The sequence below is a fragment of the Phodopus roborovskii genome, unplaced genomic scaffold (genome assembly GCF_943737965.1).
Source record: "Phodopus roborovskii unplaced genomic scaffold, PHOROB, whole genome shotgun sequence".
NCBI lineage: Eukaryota > Metazoa > Chordata > Mammalia > Rodentia > Cricetidae > Phodopus > Phodopus roborovskii.
In genome coordinates, this window is record NW_026126407.1 from 8506107 (window position 1) to 8529152 (window position 23046).

General features: G+C 39.3%; 1 protein-coding gene and 1 pseudogene across 1 annotated transcript; both read left to right on the forward strand.

Moving 5' to 3' along the window:
• Positions 1-12335: 12335 nt before the first annotated feature.
• LOC127219826 (olfactory receptor 1496-like) lies at positions 12336-13365 on the forward strand (annotated as a pseudogene).
• Positions 13366-18387: 5022 nt separating this feature from the next.
• On the forward strand, positions 18388-19323 carry LOC127219729 (olfactory receptor 1468). Its single transcript, XM_051181498.1, has one exon. It carries the CDS (start codon positions 18388-18390, stop codon positions 19321-19323), a length of 936 nt encoding a protein of 311 aa, XP_051037455.1.
• The last annotated feature ends 3723 nt before the right edge of the window (positions 19324-23046 follow it).

The window sequence follows — 23046 nt, forward strand, 5'->3', positions numbered from 1 at the left end:
ATAGTAAAAAAAAAAATAAAAAAATAAAAAATAAAAAATTTAAATGTAAAATCCACAAATGAGAGAATACCCAATATTTATCTTATATCTTGCTTACTTTACTTTTTAAAGATTTTTCATTATTTTAATTAAACATTTTATTTAATTTTCATACATTAATATTGTAGTTACAGCTAGTCTAGCCTTCTTTCTTCCTGCAAAACTACTCCCACTTTTGAAATTCCCTCCAGAATTTATGAACTCTTTTTATTACTGTTATAAGTATACAGATATATGTGTATATATATCTAGCAAAAAATGACCCTATCTGTCTCAACAGTTATTAATTACCTGTAGCTTCCTATCTAGAGGTGGGACCTTATGATATTCCCATATTTCTGTTAAGATGTCAGCTGGTGTTGTCATTTTGATGACCTTATTTAGTCAGCCACACTGTCGAGAATTCAGTATCTCTGTCTTATGTGGAAAATATTATCTGGTAGTAGATGTCTTGGTCCTCTATTCCACAATCTTCCCTGAATCTGAGGTTTAGGAATTGTGTAGTACCAGAACCTTTTCTATGCTCTGTTCTTGGCCGTGTACCTCACCACCAACCTGGGGAACCTCATCATCTTCATCCTCATCCTACTGGACTCCCATCTCCACACACCCGTATACTTGTTTCTCAGCAACTTCTCCTTCTCTGGCCTCTGCTTTTCCTCTGTCATATGCCAAAAATTGTTGCAGAAAATGCAGAGCCAAATTCCATCCAACCTCTGAAACTGTATGCCATCCCATATTAAATGTTTTCCTTTGTAGAAGTTGCCATGGCCATAGTGTCTCTTCACAGCAATAGAAACTCTAAGACAGAAGTTGGTACCAGGGATTAGGGAATCGCTGTGATAGGCCCAACCATGTTTTGGTTTAGAGGAATATGGACTTTGAGGCTATGGATGAAAAAGCAGTTGAACAGTTAAAGTGGGTCTAAATAGGCCATCTAGTGAAAACAGTGGTTTTGAAGGTGATTTGAACTTTGGGGCCTGGCTCAAGAGATATAGAGGATAAGAATGTTAGTATGTGCCTAGAGACTGATTTTGTGATATTTTGGTGAAGACTGTGTCTGTTTTTTACCCTTGTCCTAAAAGTTTGCCTAAGGCTAAAATGAAGAATTTTGGAGTAATTGCATTGGCAGAAAAATCTCAAAACAGCCTAGTATTGACTCTGTAATGTGGCTATTAAAGTTAACTTTAATAAAAATTAAAAAAAAAAACAGACACAAGCTGAGCAAATAAAAATACAAAATGTACAATTAGAGGACTAGAGCTAAATCCTATGTTAAAGGAAATAAACCGATTAAAGAAAATCCTGATATAAAATGGAACAAAGGAGTGGTGAGATCCCACCCTGCTAAATTTCCAATTTGTGAAGGCAGAAGCTGGCATATCTCTGAGTTTTGAAGCAAGCCTGGTCTATAGAACAAGCTTAAGGACAATCAAGTTTAGGCAATGAAGGAAACCATGGAAACAAGTAATCTCGTGAACATGTAATTAAACAAGAGGACCATGTTATAGCCCCATAAAGTGGCGTAACTTGGCAAATTTGGCCATGTGGTACTGCCTGTAGTGTCAATGATAGAAGACTATGGTTATGGAATCATCCTCTGTGCCTAAGAAAAGCTGCTAAGGTAAGGCATGGATTGTCTTGGCGACCCCAAGATGTTGGAGATGCCAGAGCCATGGTATTAATGCTGAGGAAAGCTACTAGCATGGAATGGAACCAGTCTAAGAAAATGAAGTGTGTTGCAACCAATAGAACTAAAAGAAGCTGGAGATCAGAAGATTATTTTGACATCAGACATAGAGATGCAGAATTTTGAGTTTGCCCAGCTGGTTTTAGGTCTTGTTTTGGTTCAGTATCTTCTCCCTGTGTTCCCTTCCCTGTGTTTTGAACTAGTAATATATATCCTTTGCCAATGTATGTTAGAAGTATGTGATTTTCTTCTCTAAGTTGAATTTATATGGGAGTGAAGTAAAGAAATTGCATAAATCTCAGAAAAGACACAAAATTTTAGACTTTTAAGTCAGTTTGAGTCTGTTTCAAACTATGGGACCTTTTGAAGGTAGACTGAATGCACATGTGCATTATGATATCACTACAAGCATATGAGGACCAGGGAGTAGAATGTGGTAGTTTTGAAGAAAATGGCCCCAGTAAGGGGTGGCACTATGAGAAAGTGTGGCTTCATTGGAGGAGCTGTGTCCTTGTTTGAGGAAGTATGTCATTGTGGGGTTGGGCTTTAAGGTCTTCTTTGCTCAAGCTATAACCAGTATGACACAAATTACTTATGCTGCCTGCAGATCAAGATGAATGACTCTTGGTTCCTATTCCAGCACCATGTCTGCCTGCATGCCACCCTCCATGACAACATGGGACTAAACCTCTAAATCATAAGCTATCCCTAATTAAATGCTTTCTTTTTTAAGAGTTGCAGTGGTCATAGTGTCTCTTCACAGAAATAGAAATCCTAACTAGGACAGCCATTTGGATATTTTTTTTCTTAGAAATAAGGAGCCAAATGTAATCTAGAATGGAAATGGGTGCTTCATTTTCTTATCAATAAAACATGATGTGGGGGAGTATAATTTTCACACATTCCCATCCTTAACATATATCAACAAGTGTAGAAAGTAGGATCATAGAAGTTTGATCTATGCCAGTAACACATTCTTCAACAGGCTCCTTTTCAGGGAGTTACAATGTATCCACAGGCTTCCAAGTGGCAAATGTGTGTCTTTAAAGACCACAGAGACTAAGAAATATTATGTTGTTCCATATGTATGGTCTTGTTTCTTTGCAACTGTTCAAACTCTCCTCTTCACCCCATAAAGAACAGGCAAGGCCAAATAAACAATGTAATCCCACCCATGAGTTTCTTTCGCACTCTCCTCTTCACCCCATAAAGAACAGGCAAGGCCAAATAAACAATGTAATCCCACCCATGAGTTTCTCTCGCACTCCACTTACCCCTAAAGTTTAGTCAAGTGGATGATCCATGGCTATTATCACTCACCTCTCCTACAGTAGCCCTGAAAAATTATTGCCTTTAATGAGTTTCTGCAGCACCTGAATTCCTCTGGGACACAGGATTTCTTATGGGGGTGCATAGCAGAAGAAGTGTGTGAAAAGTGGTGTAGGCACTAGAAAGGACTACAGACCTGGAGGTGTCCTGCGTCCAAAGTGAATAAAAAGAGTAGAATCTTTCATTGGGATTTAGGACTCACTCTTGGCCATCCAAGGCAAATTATCAGAAGAATGAGCTATTCCCCTGTTGTCCTTTCATGCACAGAAGGTAACGAATGAAACTCCCACCTCCAGCCTATTCCTCATTTTTCCCACTCTCTTCTGGTCTCTTGTATCAGAAAAGGAATCAGTGATCAAAGCAGAAATCTGCTATTTTATTCATTCAGTTCTCACACTATATATATACCATGTAGTAAGCCCTATACATTCTAAACTTCTTTTTTTCTTTAATTAATCTTTGTTCTAAATATTAATAGTGTAGACAAGGGTAGCTCAGTTGTACTAGGTAGACTGTGGTTCTTTTTCTGCATGTGGAGAATTTTTACAGTATTTATTTTAAAATTATGCATTTGTACTATCAGTTTTTAGAGAGGAACCAATGGTCTGGAGTGCATGGCAATTTTCCATTGTGCACTTTTAGTCTATAACTCAATTAGATGTAACCCATTCCAGGCAATGAGGTTTATCTACAAACTGAGGGTAAGGTCCTGTTGCTAAAATCAACACCTATATATCTCATTAAACATGTCAAATTGAGCTTGTGTCTAATTAGAGTCTTTAAATCTATGCTACTAGAATGTACTAATAGAAGGGGAAAGTAAGCAACAACTCACCCCTAAACCCTTTGTCTACAGCCTGCATGATACTCTGGTGCTGTAGTAGTACAGAACTTATGGAAATAACAAATCATAATCTAATTGGGTTTAAGGTCTAGTTCATGACATAGATCCCAGGCCTGACACTGCTCAGAAATGTAAGAATATGATGACTCTTAACCCCATTCTGACAAATCCATAGATCAGTATATTGTTCAGCCATCATCAGAAAAGCTTCTTCCTGAAATACATAAAAACAAATACAGAGGCCCACAGTGGTCAATGTACAGAGGTTGAGAGATTTTTCAACACTCAGTCCAAAATGGGCTGCTTCCATCTAACCCCTGTCTTCGCATCTCAGGGATATTTGTGAGAGAGGAAGAGATAAGACTGTAACAGTCCGTGACACTGTAAGACACCAAGGAAGCAATGCCCTCTAGACATGACAGGACTGATGCACACATGGACTAGAGCCCGTGGCTGCATGCTCAGGGCATGCGCAAGTCCAAGGTGGGGTCCCAGCACTGAGAAGAGAAAGCGGAGTTGATCTCCCATCCATAACCCAGAAGCCACTTAACAATTGACCGCTCACAATGGTAACATTCATTTTGTCCAATAAAGTTTCACTGAGTAACAAGCAACACTTACGGGCAGGCCTCATGCCCATCAGTAGACAACTAACAGAAGCTCGAGATATTTTTGGAGTTGTTTTTGTTTCATAACATAATGCTTTTTCAGGACATGATTTACCTTACCCGTCTATTGCTTATATATTATGGTCATTAATTGGGTGTTTATGGGCTTTATATATGTGCATGTGTACATGTTTTTGAAATATTTTTGAGAGAAATAAAGAACCATAGCATGGCTTTAATTATGTTAAATTATTATAATTAACTGCTATTAGTTGCCACTAGTTGTTATTGTGACTAATTTGTAAGAGAAATTTATCCTCAGACAAACCTTTGTGGAAGAAAACACCACAATATAGAATTTCATCATTACATTTGTTTTCAAATATTTCTGAAGCATTGAAACATTCCCCCATGTGTGGGATAAGGTGATATATTTTGAAAAATTAATAACAAACTATTTAGTGACTGGGCATTAATTTTACTGTATACTTTTAGATTTGTATCATTGGATATTTCTAGCTTCATAGTCCTTGAACCCTTATTCAGATTCTCTGGAATGCTGCATGAACTACTATGTTGCCTATGAACAGATTAAACACATTCTCCCAAATATATAAATAATTTAGGTTTTTTTTTTCTTTTTCTTCTCTGCTACACCAGAGTTGAGTTTCCAAGACTTGAATATATTGAACTTGTTACAAAGAAAAAGACAACAATTGTTGAAGAAACAATAAACTCAAAAATTAGAGGAAAATTTATGCCACAGAATACAAACATTATAAAGGGGAAAAATCTAAGGTTAATTGTATTGGAAACCTAGAAAAAAGAAGAATGTCTTATACTCTAAAGGATGCATAGGAAAAGAAATTACATTCACACACACACACACACACACACAGAGAGAGAGAGAGAGAGAGAGAGAGAGAGAGAGAGAGAGAGAGAGATTGTAAAAGGTGGAACCATTATAGGTTTCAAGAGAAAACTGACTCCAGAGAAATGTCCAGAGATCTACAAGACTGACCCCAACTACCAATTTGAGCTACAGTGGAAAGGCTACCATAAATGTCCTTCCCTGATAATGAGATTGATGACTAACTTATCCACCTTCATAGAGCCCTTATCTAGTAGCTGATGGAAACAGAAGCAGACACCCACAGCTAAATACTGAGCCAAACTGGAATCCAGATGCAGAGAGGGAGGACAAGACCAGGTTAAAGAAACCCACAAAGACAGCTGACCTGAACAAGGAGGGACTAATGGGCCACCAGACTGATAGCTGGGCTTCCAGCATTGGACTGACTCAGACCCCTGAACATGGTTCTCTGTTAGAATGCCTGAGCAGTTTCCTCTGACAGTGGAAGCAGGATGTATCCCTGGAGCACAAAAGGACTTTGTGAGCACATTTCCCATGGAGGGATACTCCCTTAACCTAGAGGCAGGAGGGAGGGCCTAGTCCCTATTCCAAATGACTTGACAGATTTAGATAACCCATCCTGGAAAGCATCACCCGCCCTGTGGAGTGGGGCTGGGTGGGATGGGAGGGTGGTCAGGGGGATGGGAGGGTGAAAGAGAGGGAGGGAGGGAGGGACAGAGAAGGAACTAGGATCGATGTGTAAAATATGAAGAAGAAGAAAAAAGAAGAATCAATTTTCTTTAAACATAAAGCATTTACAATTCCTTCAGTGGTTGTCCAATAGTCCACTCTTAGCCTTTTCATGGATCTAAGATGGATTATACACAAATCCTTACTATTCCATAAACTAGCAAACAAAGTGTAAACATACACCTGACTTTCTCTTCATTTCCATCTTCCCTTAAGAATATTCAGCCCTCAGAGTCCTGAGAGTATTGGTTCTAAATAGATACTGGGTAATTACACAGGATCTGGACTCCTCTGGGTCCAGCACCCCTGAGTCCAGAGACAGTATCAACTGCAGAGGATGTCTTTCCAGTACTTATAACAAATAAAGATGGCCAGGGTCAGAAACATTGACCTTAACATACCTTCAGTCATCTAGATAAATTGTCAGGAGGTACCTTACTGTTTTCCAACATATGGATAATGCATTTCCAGTTTTTGACATTATGAGTGGCATTTTTCAGGTGTGATAACATTTATTGCCATTTCCGTACTTTGCAACATTTTGTCGTACTCTAGAAATGCCTTGATCCATAGTTGCATTGATAATCATTTTGATAATGATGGGGTAATTAAAAGTATTTAATAAGCAAATCTTTTTCCATTCCAACCTAATAACAGCTCTTTGGAGTGGGGCAATGCAGTACTTCTTTTATGATTTTTTAAATTTTTTAACTAGAAACAATCTAATTTCACTTGTCAATCCCAGGTCCCTCTTTCTCCCAACTTCCCCTCCTTTCCTGACCCTACCAAACTACTATCCCATCCCCTTTCTGCTCCCCAGGGTGGATGAGGCCTTCCATGGGGATCTTCAAAGTCTGTCATATCATTTGGAGCAGGGCCTAGGTCCATCCCCATGTGTCTAGTCTGAGAGAGTATCTCTCTATGTGAAAATAGCTCCCAAAGTCCATTTTTACACTAGGGATAAATCCTGATCTACTACCAGAGGCCCCATAGACTTCCCAGTCCTCCAAACTGACACCCACGTTCAGTGGATCTGGTTCCATCCTTTGCTGGTTTCCCAGCTATCAAACTGGGTCCAAGAGCTCCCTCTTGTTCAGGTCAACTGTTTCTTTGGGTTTCTTCAGACTGGTCTTGTCCCCTTTGCTCATCATTCTTCCCTCTTTGCAACTGTATTCCAGGAGTACAGTTCAGTAATGCAGGTGTTCTTAAGCCTTCTTTTAGTATCTCCTAAGCTTTGGGAACATTAGTAAATCTGCTATCAAAAAGACTTTGGTCTTGAACCCTTTGACCAGAGTATTGATATCACCCAAGTGTCCATTTATAAAGTTGATTATCAGCTTCATAATCATTATCAATGCTTCAAGAGAATCCCAGGTGAGTTGCATGCACATTAACTGGTATTTTATCAATACTGTATTTCAAATTGAAGTTTGTGCTTTTATCATTTCTGATTTGATGCTCTTTGTGCCCATTACCTGCTCTCCTCTAGGGCATGGCTTGTCCCACTTATGTTTCCAAACATGAAATGCCATGTGCTAAGTTAAACCTTGTTTATGTCTCTATACACAATGAGACCTGCTATCATGTTTGATCAGCATTTTGTAGTCATTGTACAACTATCAATGTCCCTGCCTACTAGTTCACAGCTATTGTAGCTATAGTCTACACTTCATGCCAGAAAGGCCACTGCAGCACTCATCTTGCAGCAAGGCCAGCTATTCATGAACATGACCCAGTGTCCATGAAAATTCCCTGGCTCTTCTGTAGCCTGAGATAAACACTCTTTCAAATTTATTAAGTCTGGGGATGAATAGACAACAGAGAGACAGAGAGACAGAGAGAGAGAGAGAGAGAGCATAATAGAGGGAGCTATTATAGTTTTGAAGAGAACACTGACTCTAGAGAAATTTTCAGAGACCTACAAGGATGACCCCAACTAAAAAGCTGAGCAATAATGGAAAGGCTACCTTAAATCCCTTCCCTGATAATGAGATTGGTAACTAACTTATATGCCATCATAGAGCCCTCATCTAGTAGCAGACACCCACAGCTAAACACTGAGCCAAACTCCTAGAATCCAGTTGCAGAGAGGGAGGAGTGATAACAAAATGGGGTCAAGACCAGGCTACAGAAATGCAGAGTCACTTGACCTGAACAAGGGGGAACTCATGGACCACAAGACTGATAGCTAGGAAACCAGCATTGTACTGACCCAGAGTCCCTGAACGTGGATCTTGGTTAGAAGTCCTGGGCAGTCAGAGGGACCTCTGATAGTGGAACCAGGATGTATTCCTGGAGCACAAAAGGACTTTGGGAGCACATTCCCCATGGAGGGATACTCCCTTAGCCTAGAGGCAGGAGGGAGGGACTAGACCCTACTCCAAATGACTTTACAGATTTTGATGATCCCTCCTGGAAGGCATCACCCTCCCTATTCAGTGGAGGGAGAATGGGATGGGGAGGTCAGGGGGTTATCGGACAGAGGGAAGGAGAGGGAACTGGGATCCATTTTTAAAATGAGAAAATATAATAAATATATATATATAAATATAAAGAAATACAAAAAATAACGCTGATACAAATAACAAATCCAAATAATTTCTCTTTCACTATTTCCAGATGATATGATAATTTATATAAGTGACAAAAAAAAAAAACCTCTACAGCTGATAAATACCTTCAGCAAAGTGATAGGATACAAGATAAACTCAAAAACATCACTAGCTCTACTATATACAAATGATAATAGGGCTGAGAAAGAAATCGGACAAATGTCACCCTTTACAATAGCCACAGACAACATAAAATATGTTGGGGTAACACTAACAAAACAAGTGAAAGACCTACATAATAAGAACTTAGCTTCTTTAAAGAAAGAAATTAAAGAAAATACTAGAAAATTGAAAAATCTCCCATGTTCTTGGATAGGTAAGATCAACATAGTAATAATGGAAATCTTGCCAAGAGCAATCTACAGATTCAATGCAATCCCCATCAAAATCCCAGCACAATTCTTTACAGACCTTGAAAAGACAATCCTCAACTTTATATGGAAAAACAAAATACCCAGGATAGCCCAAAAAAACCCTGTACAATTATGGAACTTCCAAGGCATCACTATCCCTGACTTCAAGCTCTACTATAGAGCTATAGTCCTGAAAACAGTCCAAGGGACCTATGACAGTGGAACCAGAGTGTATCCCTGGTGCACAAAAGGACTTTGGGAGTAAATAGAGAATTCTTAGCAGTTGAATCTAAAATGGCTGAAAGACACTTAAGAAAGTGCTCAACATCCTTGGCTATCAGGGAAATGCAAATCAAAACAACACTGAGATATCATCTTACTCCATTCAAAATGACTAAAATTTAAAAAAAAACATCAAAGACAGTTTATGCTGGAGAGGATGTAGAGAAAGGGGAACACTCTTCCATTGCTGTTTGGAGTGCAAACTTGTACAGCCATTTTGGAAGTCAGTATGGCAGTTCCTTGGGAAAATGGGAATCAGTCTACCACTAGATCCAGCAATTCCACTCTTAGGCATATAACCAAAACATGCACATTCATAAAACAAGGATGTCTGTTCAACTATGTTCTTAGCAGCATAATTTGTAATAGCCAGAAGCTGGAAGTAACCTAGATGCCCCTCAACTGAAGAATGGATGGAGAAAATGTGGTACATTTATACAACGGAGTACTACTTGGCAGAAAAAAAAAAAAAACATAATGGAATCTTGAAATTCGCAGACAAATAGATGGAACTAGAAGAAACCATCCTGAGTGAGGTAACCAAGTCACAAAAAGACAAACATCATGTACCCACTCACATATGAATTTTAGACACAGAGCAAAGGATCACCAGCCTACAATCAACATCGCCAGAAAATGGAGGACCCTAAGAGAGACATAAATGATACCCCTGAGAAGGGGAAAGGGACAAGATCTCCTGAGAAAATTGGGAGTATGGGGGAAGGGGAGAGGAAGTTAGGAGAAATAGAAGGAGAGGGGAAGATATGTGGGAGCAGAAAGACTGAGTCAGGGGAATAATAGATGAAAGCAAGAAAAGAGATACCACAATAGAGGGAGCGATTATAGGTTTGAAGAGAAATGTGGCACTAGGAAAATGTCCAGAGATCTACAAGGACCCCAACTAACAATATGTGTGGTAGGGGTGCATGGGAGGGTGGAAGAGAGGGGGGATGGAGAGGCAGGGAACTGGGATCGATATGTAAAATAAGGAAAAAAAGAACTAATTTAATAATTTTTAAAAACTATCTAATAGTGGAGACACTACCATAAATGCCTTTCCCTGATAATGAGATTGATGACTACTTTATATGCCATCCTACAGCCTTCAACTAGTAGCTGATGGAAACAGAAGCAGAAGCAGACAGCACAGCTGAACACTGAGCCAAAATCCTGGAATCCAGTTGCAGAGAGGGAGGAGAGATGAGTAAAGGGGTCAAGACCAGGCTGAGAAACCCACAGAAACAGCATACCTGAACAAGGTGGAGCTCATGGACCCCAGTCTGACAGCTGAGAAGCCACCATAGGACCAACCCAGACCCCCTGAATGTGGATGTTAGTCAGGAGGACTGGGCAGTCTATGGGGTCTCTGGTAATGGATCAGTATTTACCTCTAGTATATGAATGGACTTTGGGAGCTCATTCCACATAGAGGATGCTTTCTTAGCCTAGACTCATGGGAGAGGGCCTGGGCCCTGAATATTCCCCATCGAAGGCCTCACCCTCCCCGGGGAGCAGAAAAGGGATTGGATGGTGGTTGGGGGAAGGACAAGGAAGGAGGGGAGGGAAAACAAAGTAAGACTGTCTTATAAAACAAGCTTGCTTCAAATTTCAATTAATAAATACAGAATGGGATGGACTATAGTTGCCTAAAATAATCAGTAAGTCAGTAAAGAGATATGCTAACACATTTTGTGAATCAGATGTAATTACAAGTAAATAGACAATACTAGAATAGCAGAACATACTAAAGCAACATTAGGAAAAGTCGATCGTGGCTATAATGACAAAACATATTTGAATGAAGAGATTACAGTTATTTTGAGGAGAGTAAGATGAATTAATATTGAGTATGCAACAAACCATGTATGTCACAGAAAAATGTCTGTTTTCACTGGGACATGGAGATGTACCTGGGAGTGTCAACACAGTACAAAGAACAGTGAGGATGTCATCATCTAACAAGGACAACTGAAGAATTTAAAAGATTAAGTATACTCTAAGCCATAGTGAAGCAAAAAGTATACATATTAAGAATATGAAAAATAAAAAAATTTAGAAGTTGTTCTTCCTAAGTGAGATAAAAATAGTGGAATTTAAATATGATCTCATACAGGATCAATTATTAGAAGCTTAAGATATTGGTAGGTTTTTCTTTTTTTGGAGGAAAAAGTATGTTTTGGCAAATTTCTATAATTATTCAAAGGCCAAATTAAGAGTAAGGATGAATAACAGAGTAGTTGAGAGGATCCTTGACACAGGGTGCTGATGTGACTATTATAACTAATAAATCTTGGCCTCCAAGATGGCCCCTGCAAGAGGTAAATGTTCAATTTTTAAGAATTGAAACCCTATTTCAGGTAAAACAGAGCACAAAATGGGTTGAATGTGTAGGACCAGAAGGACAGAGAGGAAGGTTGAGACCATATGTGGCTGATGCACTAATAAATTTTTGGGGTCATGATTTATTGCAGCAGTGGAATGCCCAGATTAACATTCTTCCAGTATTAGATATGAATCATAAACAAAATCGTGGTTATGGATAAAATACTGTAAGGCACTATATAAGACAGACACCAACTGTCCAGGCCATACACAAACAGGATACAAGTGCCAAACTAACAGAGAAACCAAAAGCCCTACTCTTAAAGTGATGAACAGAAGAACCTGTCTGGGTAGGACAATGGCCTATGACCTCTGAGAAGCTAGAGGCTTTAGAAAAGCTGCTTCTGGAACAACTAAATGCTGTACATATGAAGAATCTACCAGTTCCTGGATTTCTCCTGTATTTTTTATCACTAAGAAATCTGGTAAATGGAGATTGATAACACACCTCAAAGCCACCAATAAAGTAACCCAGCCAGTGGGCTCTCTACAGCATGGAATGCCCTTGCCTTTTCTGATACCAAAAGAATGGCCTATCATAGTTATTTACTTAAAAGATTGCTTCTTCACTATACCTTTATTGGAAACAGGTCATGACTGGAAACAACCAAACTGTCATCTCTCAGTTCCTCTTCCTGAGAGTGCCCGTCCCCCACCCCCACCCCAGCACCTGTTCTATGCCCTGTTCCTGGCCATGTACCTCACCACTGTCCTGGGGAACCTCATCATCATCATCCTCATCCTACTGGACTCCCATCTCCACACACCTATGTACTTGTTTCTCAGCAACTTGTCCTTCTCTGACCTCTGCTTCTCCTCTGTCACAATGCCCAAATTGCTACAGAACATGCAGAGCCAAGACCCATCCATCCCCTATGCAGGCTGCCTGGCACAAATGTACTTTTTAACAGTTTTTGAAGCCATGGAGAGCTTCCTTCTTGTGGTCATGGCCTATGACCGCAATGTGGCCATCTGCTTCCCTCTTCATTACACCAGAATCATAATCTCCAATCTCTGTGCTTGTCTATTGCTGCCACTGTGGATGTTGACCACATTCCTAGAACATGATACACACCCCACTATTGCTTAGATTGTCTTTTTGTGAGAACAACGTGATTCTTCACTTTTTCTGGGATCTATCTGCTCTGCTCAGATACTTATGTTAATGAGTTGATGATATTAATCATGAGTGGACTCACCTTTATTATACCTTTCCTATTCATTGTTATGTCCTGTGCAGGGATTATCTCCTCCATTTTCAAGGCCTCTTCTACCCAGAGCATCCACAAGATCTTTTCTACTTGTGGTTCTCACATGTCTGTGGTGTCTCTGTTCTATAGCACCATTATTGGTCTGTACTTTTATCCACCAGCTAATAACTCTATGGTAAAGGAGACTATCATGGCCATGATGTACACAGTGGTGATGCCCATACTGAACCCCTTCATCTACAGCCTGAGGAACAAAGACATGAAGGGGACACTTAGAAGAATAATCTACAGTAAAAAAAATCTCTTTGTAATGGTAGCACTTGGGATTTTTTTCCTGTACTTATATAATAAATGTAATGGTGTTAATATTTTATGTCAGATGTCATTTCTTGTGAAATGGCATGTTACATGACTGTTCAGTACACAAAGGTAGGATTGTCTTTGATATTCTTACCTTGCATGAACAATATTGAAAATGCATAGTGGAAGAGGTACTGTCTAATGTGATCTCCGTTCCTTACCTTCTTAAGATGCTGCAACATTTATTATTTTACCCTGATTTCGATGTTGATTGATGTATCAATTAAAATAGTTTAAGTAATCCATTTATGACATTTGATAATGATGAACTCTCTCTACCTCCCAGCTTCCTTCTAGTATTCCTAAAGGTCCTCCCACACTGATTTTGACATCATTTTTTCTCTTAGCTTCCACTATTACTTTGATATCTTTGTTATCTTTTGTGATTAGTCTTGACCCTAAACACATTCAGAGGAATTGTTTTGGATAATTGCCCATTTGCATAAAGGTATCTTTATTTAAAATTGATTAATAATCAGGTATCACTCAATTTACTTCTCTAATGTGAAGGAAAGAAATAAGAAAACTAGAAGCTGGTATTTTCTCATGTATGTTTTTAAAAAAACATAAAAATGGAGGGAACTTGAAAAAAATCATCCTGAGTGAGGTGGCCCAGACCCACAAAGACAAACATGGCATATACTCACTTATAATTGGATATGAGCTGGAAAAAAAGATACTCATGTTAGGGTTCACAGACCCAGAAAAGCTATTTTAACAAGAAGGGCTTAGGGGAGATGCAAGAATCTCCCTGGGAAGGGGAAATAGAATAGGTTTTGCTGGTGGACTTGGGGCAGTGTAGTTGGTGACAGGAGGAGCCAAATGGCATTGGAAGGAAATACTGGTAGAAATGATGATAATTGGAGGCATTTCAGAGGAGAGATGGAAATTTAGAGCAATGGAACCTACAAAAGTAACCCTAGCAAGGACTCCTAGTGATTGAGGACACTGAGCCTGAACTGGCCATCTTCTGTAACCAAGAAAGGCCTCAAGATAAGGTATTGGGGCCCCAACCCAACCATAAAGCCTTCTACCTACACTTTGTTCTGCCTACAGAGAGTTCTAGGACCAGAGTCTAACAAAATCTTCATCAAAAGAACTAGAAAGAGTTTCAGCAACTGATGGGAGCAGATGCAGAGTCCCACAGCAAAACATGAAGCAGAGCTCAGGTAGTCCTGCAGTGGAGAGGACCAAGTGGAGAGACCCATCAACTAATGATTAAATAAATAAGCATATATACATATATATTAAAATCAAATTTTGGCAATAAAACTACTTACAAATACCTTGAAAACATGTTAATAAAAATAAGCCAGCTATAAACAACTTATATTCAGTTGAAATATCAACAATGGGAAAATCTGAAAGAACATAAAGTAGAGTGTAATTGCCTGTGGATAGTTGGAGGTAGAGAAATGGAGAGTATTTTTGAAGAGCACAGGACTTCTTTGGGAAATAATGTGTCCTAAAGTGTGCTGTAGATTGCTTGAATGACACTGAAAATACCTCTGCTTATGTGAGTGGAAATCACTAGGGATAGTTGAACTGGAACTCAAGCCTACCATACAATCATTTTTGCTTCTAATGTCAAACACACAAAGAGTATATGCATCATTCATCTTCAAATAATTAAAAACCATTTGAATAGCAAGCAAAATATGATGTACTATACAACCAGAGCTAGCAGCAATCTGTCTAAAATACTGGCTATATCTTTAAATCCCACATACTACTTCCACATCCAAAAACGAAAGTTAATCATCTCTATAAGCCCAATAAAGGTTAGATCAATAAGAATCAAGATTCCCTGGTGTAGAAAGTATGTGTTTCATTTCATGCACAAAATTCCATCCAACTTATGGCTGTGAAGTTCAGGACTATCCTGAAAAAAAATTATAAATGCCACCTGTAGCCTAGAAATCAATTGTGAACTCATAGATCATGGTGTTAGGAAGTGATCTCACATATATGAAGAGGGGGTTTGGGTAATGGTGGCAGTAGTAGGTACCATTAAGGTTTTCTTAGAAAGGTAAGAAGACAAAATGAGTGAACAGGCATAGGAGCATGAACTGCTTCACTATTGGCTTAAAGAAACATTGAACATGCCATCTACTTTCCATATTCCTGAGTTCACATACAGGCACACACAGAAGGTTGGTTGATGAAGTTTAAGTTTTCCAGAAGGTTGAATATCTACACTAAGTCTTTTGGACTAACTCATAACTCAGTCATGTTGAATTAAGATGCTGTCCTTAGAAGTCAACCCAGTGTGTGTGCATTTCTAAGATCTCACTCTACTTAAAAACTGTTGGATGGGCTGGAAAGATTTATCAGCCAATCCAGGATAGGCTCAAAACCAAAAATATAAAAACTTCTGGTGGCTTCTGTATAACTTTTTCTTGTATGGGACACTTTAAATCATTAACAATTAGAATAAGGCCTAATAATTTAGGGTGATTTTCCAGTCACCTATATTCCTTCTCCCCTAAGAAAGTGGGATTTACTGAAACAGAAAACCTGATCATTACCTAGACAGTCAATGAGTATGAATCCTTAACATACTTTTTCGGCTTTATGATTGATGTTATTTGTTTTGGTTGTTGGTGTTTAAAAATCTACCTCCTTTATATGTCAGAAGGAGTGATTAGTGACTATATTTGGTCTCCACTATAAATCCCTGAGGTCAATTGGTCCTAGAAAGGTCCTTGGTAATTACTATGCCTTTAATGAGTTAAACAAGATCTGGACTCCTTTGGGATGTGGAGCCTATAAGGCTAAAAGATGTCATCAGGGGGATGTGACTGGGAATGGTGCAGATAGGTGATGAGTACAGAGGCCACTAATTCCTGTGACTACAAATGAGTGAAGGTGAGCAGGACAGTGATCCAGAAACTTTGACTCTGTCTCAGAAGATCTGGGTAAATTCAGGAATAAAATGCAAGTGTCTTACTGTCAATGCACATTAATTTCCAGTGGGATGCAAGACATTTTTTCCAGGTATGATTTCCTTTATTTCTCTGTCTCCCAAGACTCCACCACACTGGAAAGTATTTGTTTCATGACCATCATATAACTGCTTTCATATGAATGAGTTCATTACTTTTACTCATCGTGTAATTTTCTCTCAAGATCACACCATTTCAACACAAGAGCAGCACTGTGAGCTGGAGTTCACTGCTGTAGTGCTGAAGAGTTGTTTACTATACTTTCCCTCTGTGGAGTCTTAATGAACTCTGAGAAATGTCCTATCCAAGATGATGATAGATTTTACCTGTACAAGTTCACAAATCTCTGTTTTAGTGTTACTATCACCTAGGTGTTCAGGTAAAACAATGACAGCTACTCAACCAAAAAAAATCAGTACTGATACAGAATCCTAAATGTCCAAAACATAAGAAACATAATTCTTGGGATCTTTATGTGCTGTTTAATTTGCGAACAGTGGACTTAACATCTAAAGAAGGGATGAAGTCCATTGGCCCTTCAGTGGTAACAGTTGATGGTATTACTCTGGATGTAATCTTTGCACACATGCATACCTAATACAAACTTACTGTTTATTTACAGGAGGAGAAACTGAGCACAATGACACATTCCTATAACTCCAGTGTTTGGGAAGCAGAGGCAGAAGTGCTGTGTGTTTAAGGTCAGTCTTGGATACATGAGCAGTTCATCATTTTAAATGTTCCATGATATTTTTCCTGCATGTTTTCCTCCCCTGCCATGCTAATCTACAATATCTAAGTGTACAAGCTCTTAATTCAGCTGTATTAAACACAGTTGGTCTGTGAAGTTACAGTCAGTCAGACTTGGTTGTTCTGTATAAGAGAAAATGGCTTTTGTTGTTTCTCTTCCTTCCTAAGCTTGGAACATGTGATATATTCGTTTCCTAGGGTTGTCAGTAGTAAGAGATTAATATGTATGTGTTTGTGTGTGGCATGTGTGTATGTATATGTGTATGTGTGTGTGCCCATGCATGTTACTTAGTACAAAGACTGCTCAGTGTTAGAGGCAGTTAAGGTCAACATGTGAAGAACTGTCTACACATTGGATTCCTTGAGAAGACTGGAGGTTACAGATTTGTATCTCAGGCAGAATATGCAAACTCTTCTGCAGTGTACAGTCCTTTTCCTAGTTCCTTCATCTGATTGCTTGAAGATCATCATCTTATGAAGTGCTAGTTACTTTGCTCAAAGTCTACAGATTAAATGATTGTTGGAATGCCCCAGTGTAAATGAAGCAGATTGAAGGAAAAGAGAAACGTCAGGAAACATGAGAACAAGGACATGAACTGAGTCTGCTTCTGTATTCCTGTAACAAAAAGATGTGATCCTGTTAAATGGATATAATCTCACAAAGTGATGGATGAGATAGATGAAGAATTAAGGGAGACTCTTTATAATGTATGACAGTAGTTCAAAGTAAGGAAAAATGAATGGATCAAAATTCTCAGATTTATGACTCATACATGAATTTCTTTTACTATACTATGGGATACGGGAGAAGTAAGAGAATGAGGAATTCTTTGGAAGACAACAAAATGAAGACATGAATTTCACTTAGGGACTTTGAGTTCCTGATGCCTGTCATACATGCAATGGGGGGAAATGACTGATGAACAGTGGAGCAGAAATCTATAAGTTACAGAGACATTCATGCCTGAGTTTGAAATGGTAATATAAGGCATTAGAGAGTGAGACTTTCTTGAAATTCATATAAAATTATGATGCTAAAGCTCATCCTATTTCTTCAAGACCATCAATATATAAAATTACATAGAGAAAAGTACAAATTAACATACAACATTTGCCCAGAATATGAAGACAGAATGAGAGTAGAAATTCATATAAATGTCCAGGAAAGGTTGGGAGGTAGAATCCAATTAAAGAGAAGTTAAAAAACCGTTAATGATTACAGTAATTACAGACATTTGGAATTTAAGGTTACACTTATGATGATTAGTTTCAGATCTATTCTTGTAGAATTATAATACTTATCCTAGATATATGTTCACTTTTACGTTGAATTTTAAGGGACCCTGATAATTTTCTCATTGGGATTCTGGAAATCAAAAATGTTGAGCAACCAAACTATCATCTCCCAGTTCCTCCTCCTGGGCCTACCCATCCTCCCAGAGCACCAGCACCTGTTCTACGCCCTGTTCCTGGCCATGTACCTCACCACTGTCCTGGGGAACCTCATCATCATCATCCTCATCCTACTGGACTCCCATCTTCACACACCCATGTACTTGTTTCTCAGCAACTTGTCCTTCTCTGACCTCTGCTTCTCCTCTGTCACAATGCCCAAATTGCTACAGAATATGAAGAGCCAGGATCCATCCATCCCCTATGCAGGCTGCCTGACACAAATGTACTTTTTAATGGTTTTTGGAGCCATGGAGAGCTTCCTTCTCATGGTCATGGCCTATGACCGCTATGTGGCCATCTGCTTCCCTCTTCATTACACCACCATCATGAGCCCCAAACTCTGTATATGTCTGATGGGGCTGTGCTGGGTACTTACCATGCTGTATTCCATGTTGCACACTTTACTCTTGGCTAGATTGTCATTCTGTGAGAACAACGTGATCCCTCAGTTTTTCTGTGACATATCTGCCCTGCTCAAGTTGGCCTGTTCTGACATTCATATTAATGAATTGATGATATTTATCTTTGGAGGGCTTGCTAGTGTCGTCCCATTCTTACTCATCATTGTGTCCTATGTAAAAATTATCTGCTCCATCCTAAAGGTTTCATCTACTCGGGTTATCCACAAGGTCTTCTCCACCTGTGGCTCCCACTTGTCTGTGGTCTCACTGTTCTATGGGACAATTATCGGTCTCTACATATTTCCATCAACTAATAATTCTACTGTGAAGGAGACTGTCATGGCCTTGATGTACACAGTGGTAACTCCCATGCTGAATCCCTTTATCTACAGCCTGAGGAACAGAGATATAAAAGAGGCCCTAATTAGAGTCTTTTGCAAAAAGAATATCTCTTTATAATGGAACACTTGGATTTTTTAATGTTTTAAATTTATCTAGTAAATATATTAATATTAAATATATCTGTGATTCTTACTTGGGGTCATCCTTGTATATCTCTGGACATTTCCCTATTGCTTAAGCAACAGTGGAAAAGCTATCTAAATGTCCTTCCCCTATAATGGAATTGATGGCTACCTTATATCCCACCTGAGAGACTTCATCCAGTAGCTGATGGAAGCAGAAGCAGACACCCACAGCTAAGTACTGAGGTGAATTCCTGGAATCCAATTGTAGAAAGCAAGGAGTGATGAGCCAAGGAGTCAAGACCAGGCTGGAGAAACCCACATAAACAACTGACCTGAAAAAGGGGGAGTTCACAGACCCCTGGAAAACCACAATAGGACCAGCCCAGACCCACTGAACATGGGTGTCAGTTAGGAAGCCAGGGCAGTCTATGGGCCCCTGGTAGCATTTATCCGTAGTGTATGAATGGACTTTGGGAGCTCATTACCCATAGAGGAATACTGTCTCAGCCTAGACACATGAGGGAGGGCCTGAGCCCTGCTCCAAATGATATGACAGACTTTGAAGACTCCCAATGGAAGTTCTCATCCTCCCTTGGGAGCAGAAAAGGAATGGGATGGCGGTTGGTTGGAGGAACAGGGAAGGACAGGACAGTGCACGAAATGAAATTGACATGTAAAACAAGTTTGTTTCAAATTTAAATAAAAAATTATAAAATAAAAAACATTAAAAGGGGTTAAACAATATTACGTTTGGTCATTTAACATACATTCTAGCTACTTTTAGCAACTGTTCAAACTCTCCTTATCGCCACACAAAGAACAGGCAACACCAAACAAACAAATTAATGTCCAATTATTAGTTTCTCTCCTACTCAACTTGCTGCTAAAGTGTAGTCACATGTGATCAATGGCTATTATCAGTCACCTCACTAGGACCCTGAGAGAACTGGTCTGTCAGAGGTCTTGGATAATTACTGCCTTTAATGAGTTACTGCAGACCTGGACTCCTCAGGGACACAAAGCTTCTTATGTAGGGATGTATGTCAGGAGAGATGTTTGCAATGTGGTGTAGACACTGGAGAGGACTGCAGACCTGGCAACTTCCTGTGCCCATAGTGAATAAGGAAGAACAGGATCTTTTATCAGGATTTAGGAGTCACCCCTGGCCACCCAGGTAGTTATCAGGAAAGGGAACTATTCCCTGCCATTCTTCCAACTTGAGGGTATTTTCTTTTTCTTCCCAAGCACATATGTCAGGTTAGTCTTTCAGATGATAACATTCATCTTTGCCATCTCTCTGCTCATGTGTTTGTCATATAGTGGAAGTATTTGTTTTGTGATCAACACTGATAAACATCTTAATATCTATGAGGTATTTTGCAATTACTCATTCTTCAATTTTTTTCCCAAATCATATCATTTCAAGCTAAAAATAGGTCTGATGAATTGGATTTTGTGAGGAGAGACTCACTCTGTCCCATGTTGGCTTTGAACTCATGGTGATTTCTAGCCTCAGCCTCCTGAGTGCTGGGACATAGGTCTGCACTACAACACAGGGATCAGTTTAGTTATGTTTTTAAATATCTATCTATCTATCTCTATCTCTCTCCTCTCTCTCCCTCTATGTTTCTCTTTCCCTCTGTCTCTCTATGTCTCTATGTATGTCTTTGTCTTTATCTCTCTGTGTTTCTCTGTATTTCTCTCTGTGTGTATCTATCTATGTAGAGATCAGAGGACATCAGGCATCTGTGAGCCCACACTTCATAGTACACATCTCCTGTTACTTGCCATGGCATAAGTCAGGCTACCTGACCTGCAATCTTTCAGCAACTTTCTTACCTCCAACTCTCATATTCCATACTAGCACTGAGGTTACAGAGACATGCTACTGCACCTGGCTTATCATTCACAGGGGAAGCAGAGTATAGGAAGCTGGGTTATGGTTTTCCCTACATGTGTCATCATTCCATAATACTGAAAAATGATTCTGAAGTGTACATCAATGAATGCACCTGCATTAAATACCCATCAACAGACTGAAGGTCTCTTCTGAGTGGTTCTGTTGAATGGTAGACATGCAAGCTAAGTATTATACATTTGAGCTACATACATAGCCTCACATATCTCTTAATGTCAATCCCTTGCCTTCTTTACCAGGTTTAAGCATGCTGGGGTGGTCAGTAGACAATACTATCTAGAGGAAAACAGAACAGAAGGGCAATTAACTTTAAGGATGCATCCTAGACATTGTTTGTAACTGAGGGTCTAATACCTACAGAGCCAGCCTCCAGAGCCTTAAAGAGTAGAGACTGCAGTCTTGAGTCCAGAGCAGTATAGAAACCTATGATCTCTGTGTGGCCTTCTGCTTCCCCCTTCATTACATCACTATCATGAGCCCCAAGCTCTGTGTGAGTCTGGGGTGCTGTCCTTGGTGCTAACCACATTCCATGCCATGCTGCACACCCTACTCATGGCTAGGTTATCATGATGTGAGAACTATGTGATCCCCCACTATCTCTGTGATATGTCTACTCTGATGAAACTGGCTTGTTCTGACACTCATAATAACTAATTGGTGATATTTATTGTGGGAGGCCCTAAAGTTGTACTCCCTTTTCTTCTTATCATTGTTTCCTATGCAAGAATTGTTTCCTCCATCTTCAAGGTCCCTTCTTCACAATGTATCAGTAGAGTCTTCTCTACCTGTGGCTCCCACCTGTCTTTTACTACACACATTACAGGGAGTTTATGTGAGTTTTTGAATTTGGGAATTAATTTTGGGGTACCCAAATATGCACTTGATGTCTTGTCCAGGTGGTCCTGGAAATTGTGGTATAGACTTGAAGTCATTTCTGTTCATCATGGTTATTCCAAGATATTCCTTCTTTGCCAAAATGCCTGCTGTGACTGTTCTTATAAATGTGTATTCCATGATCTCAGGTCAGTACTGAACAGCCAAGTATCTCAACTCACCAGCCCTTTTCCAATCTTTCATGTGTTCTTTCTATAGTCTGCCATTTGATAATTATGTCACTTAGTTACCTAGACTCTATCTTTATTTCATTATCTATATTGTTTGTTTTTATAGCATGGCTTGCCTCTTAACAGGTTTTTGGAAGACTTTAATATATTGTTGTCATTATTGTACTTTTTCTATAGTTGGTATGAATCAGTAGCCAGAGACATTTTGGTGTATTTTCTCTAAGTCAAGTAAAAATATATTGTTACAATTTGGTTGTAACGTGTATGGGTTTTTCCGCCTGCCGCCGCCCGGTCTTGTCCCGCCGCCGCGCCAGCCCCAAATAACACACAGAGACTCTGTATTAGATATTATACTGTTGGCCAGTTACTACTTTCTTATCGGCTAGCTCTATCTTAATTATTAACCCATTTCTGCTTATCTATGTATTTCTCTTACCAGGGAGCCGGCGGCATACTGCTTTCTTCAGATTCTCCATCTTGACTACTCCCTCCTACTTCCTATTTCCTCCTTGTCTCCTAGTCCCTCCTATCTTCCTTTCCTATTGGCCAACAGTGCTTTATTATTAACCAGTATGAGAAACATACAGAATGACCTCTCCCATCATCTCCTCTTTTCTGCCTAAATAAAAAGAAGGGTTTTAACCTTAGCATAGCAAAATATATAACACAACAGTTATCAAATAAGAATCACAGTTAACAATATTTAGTCCATTAACATTTATCAAGATTTAAG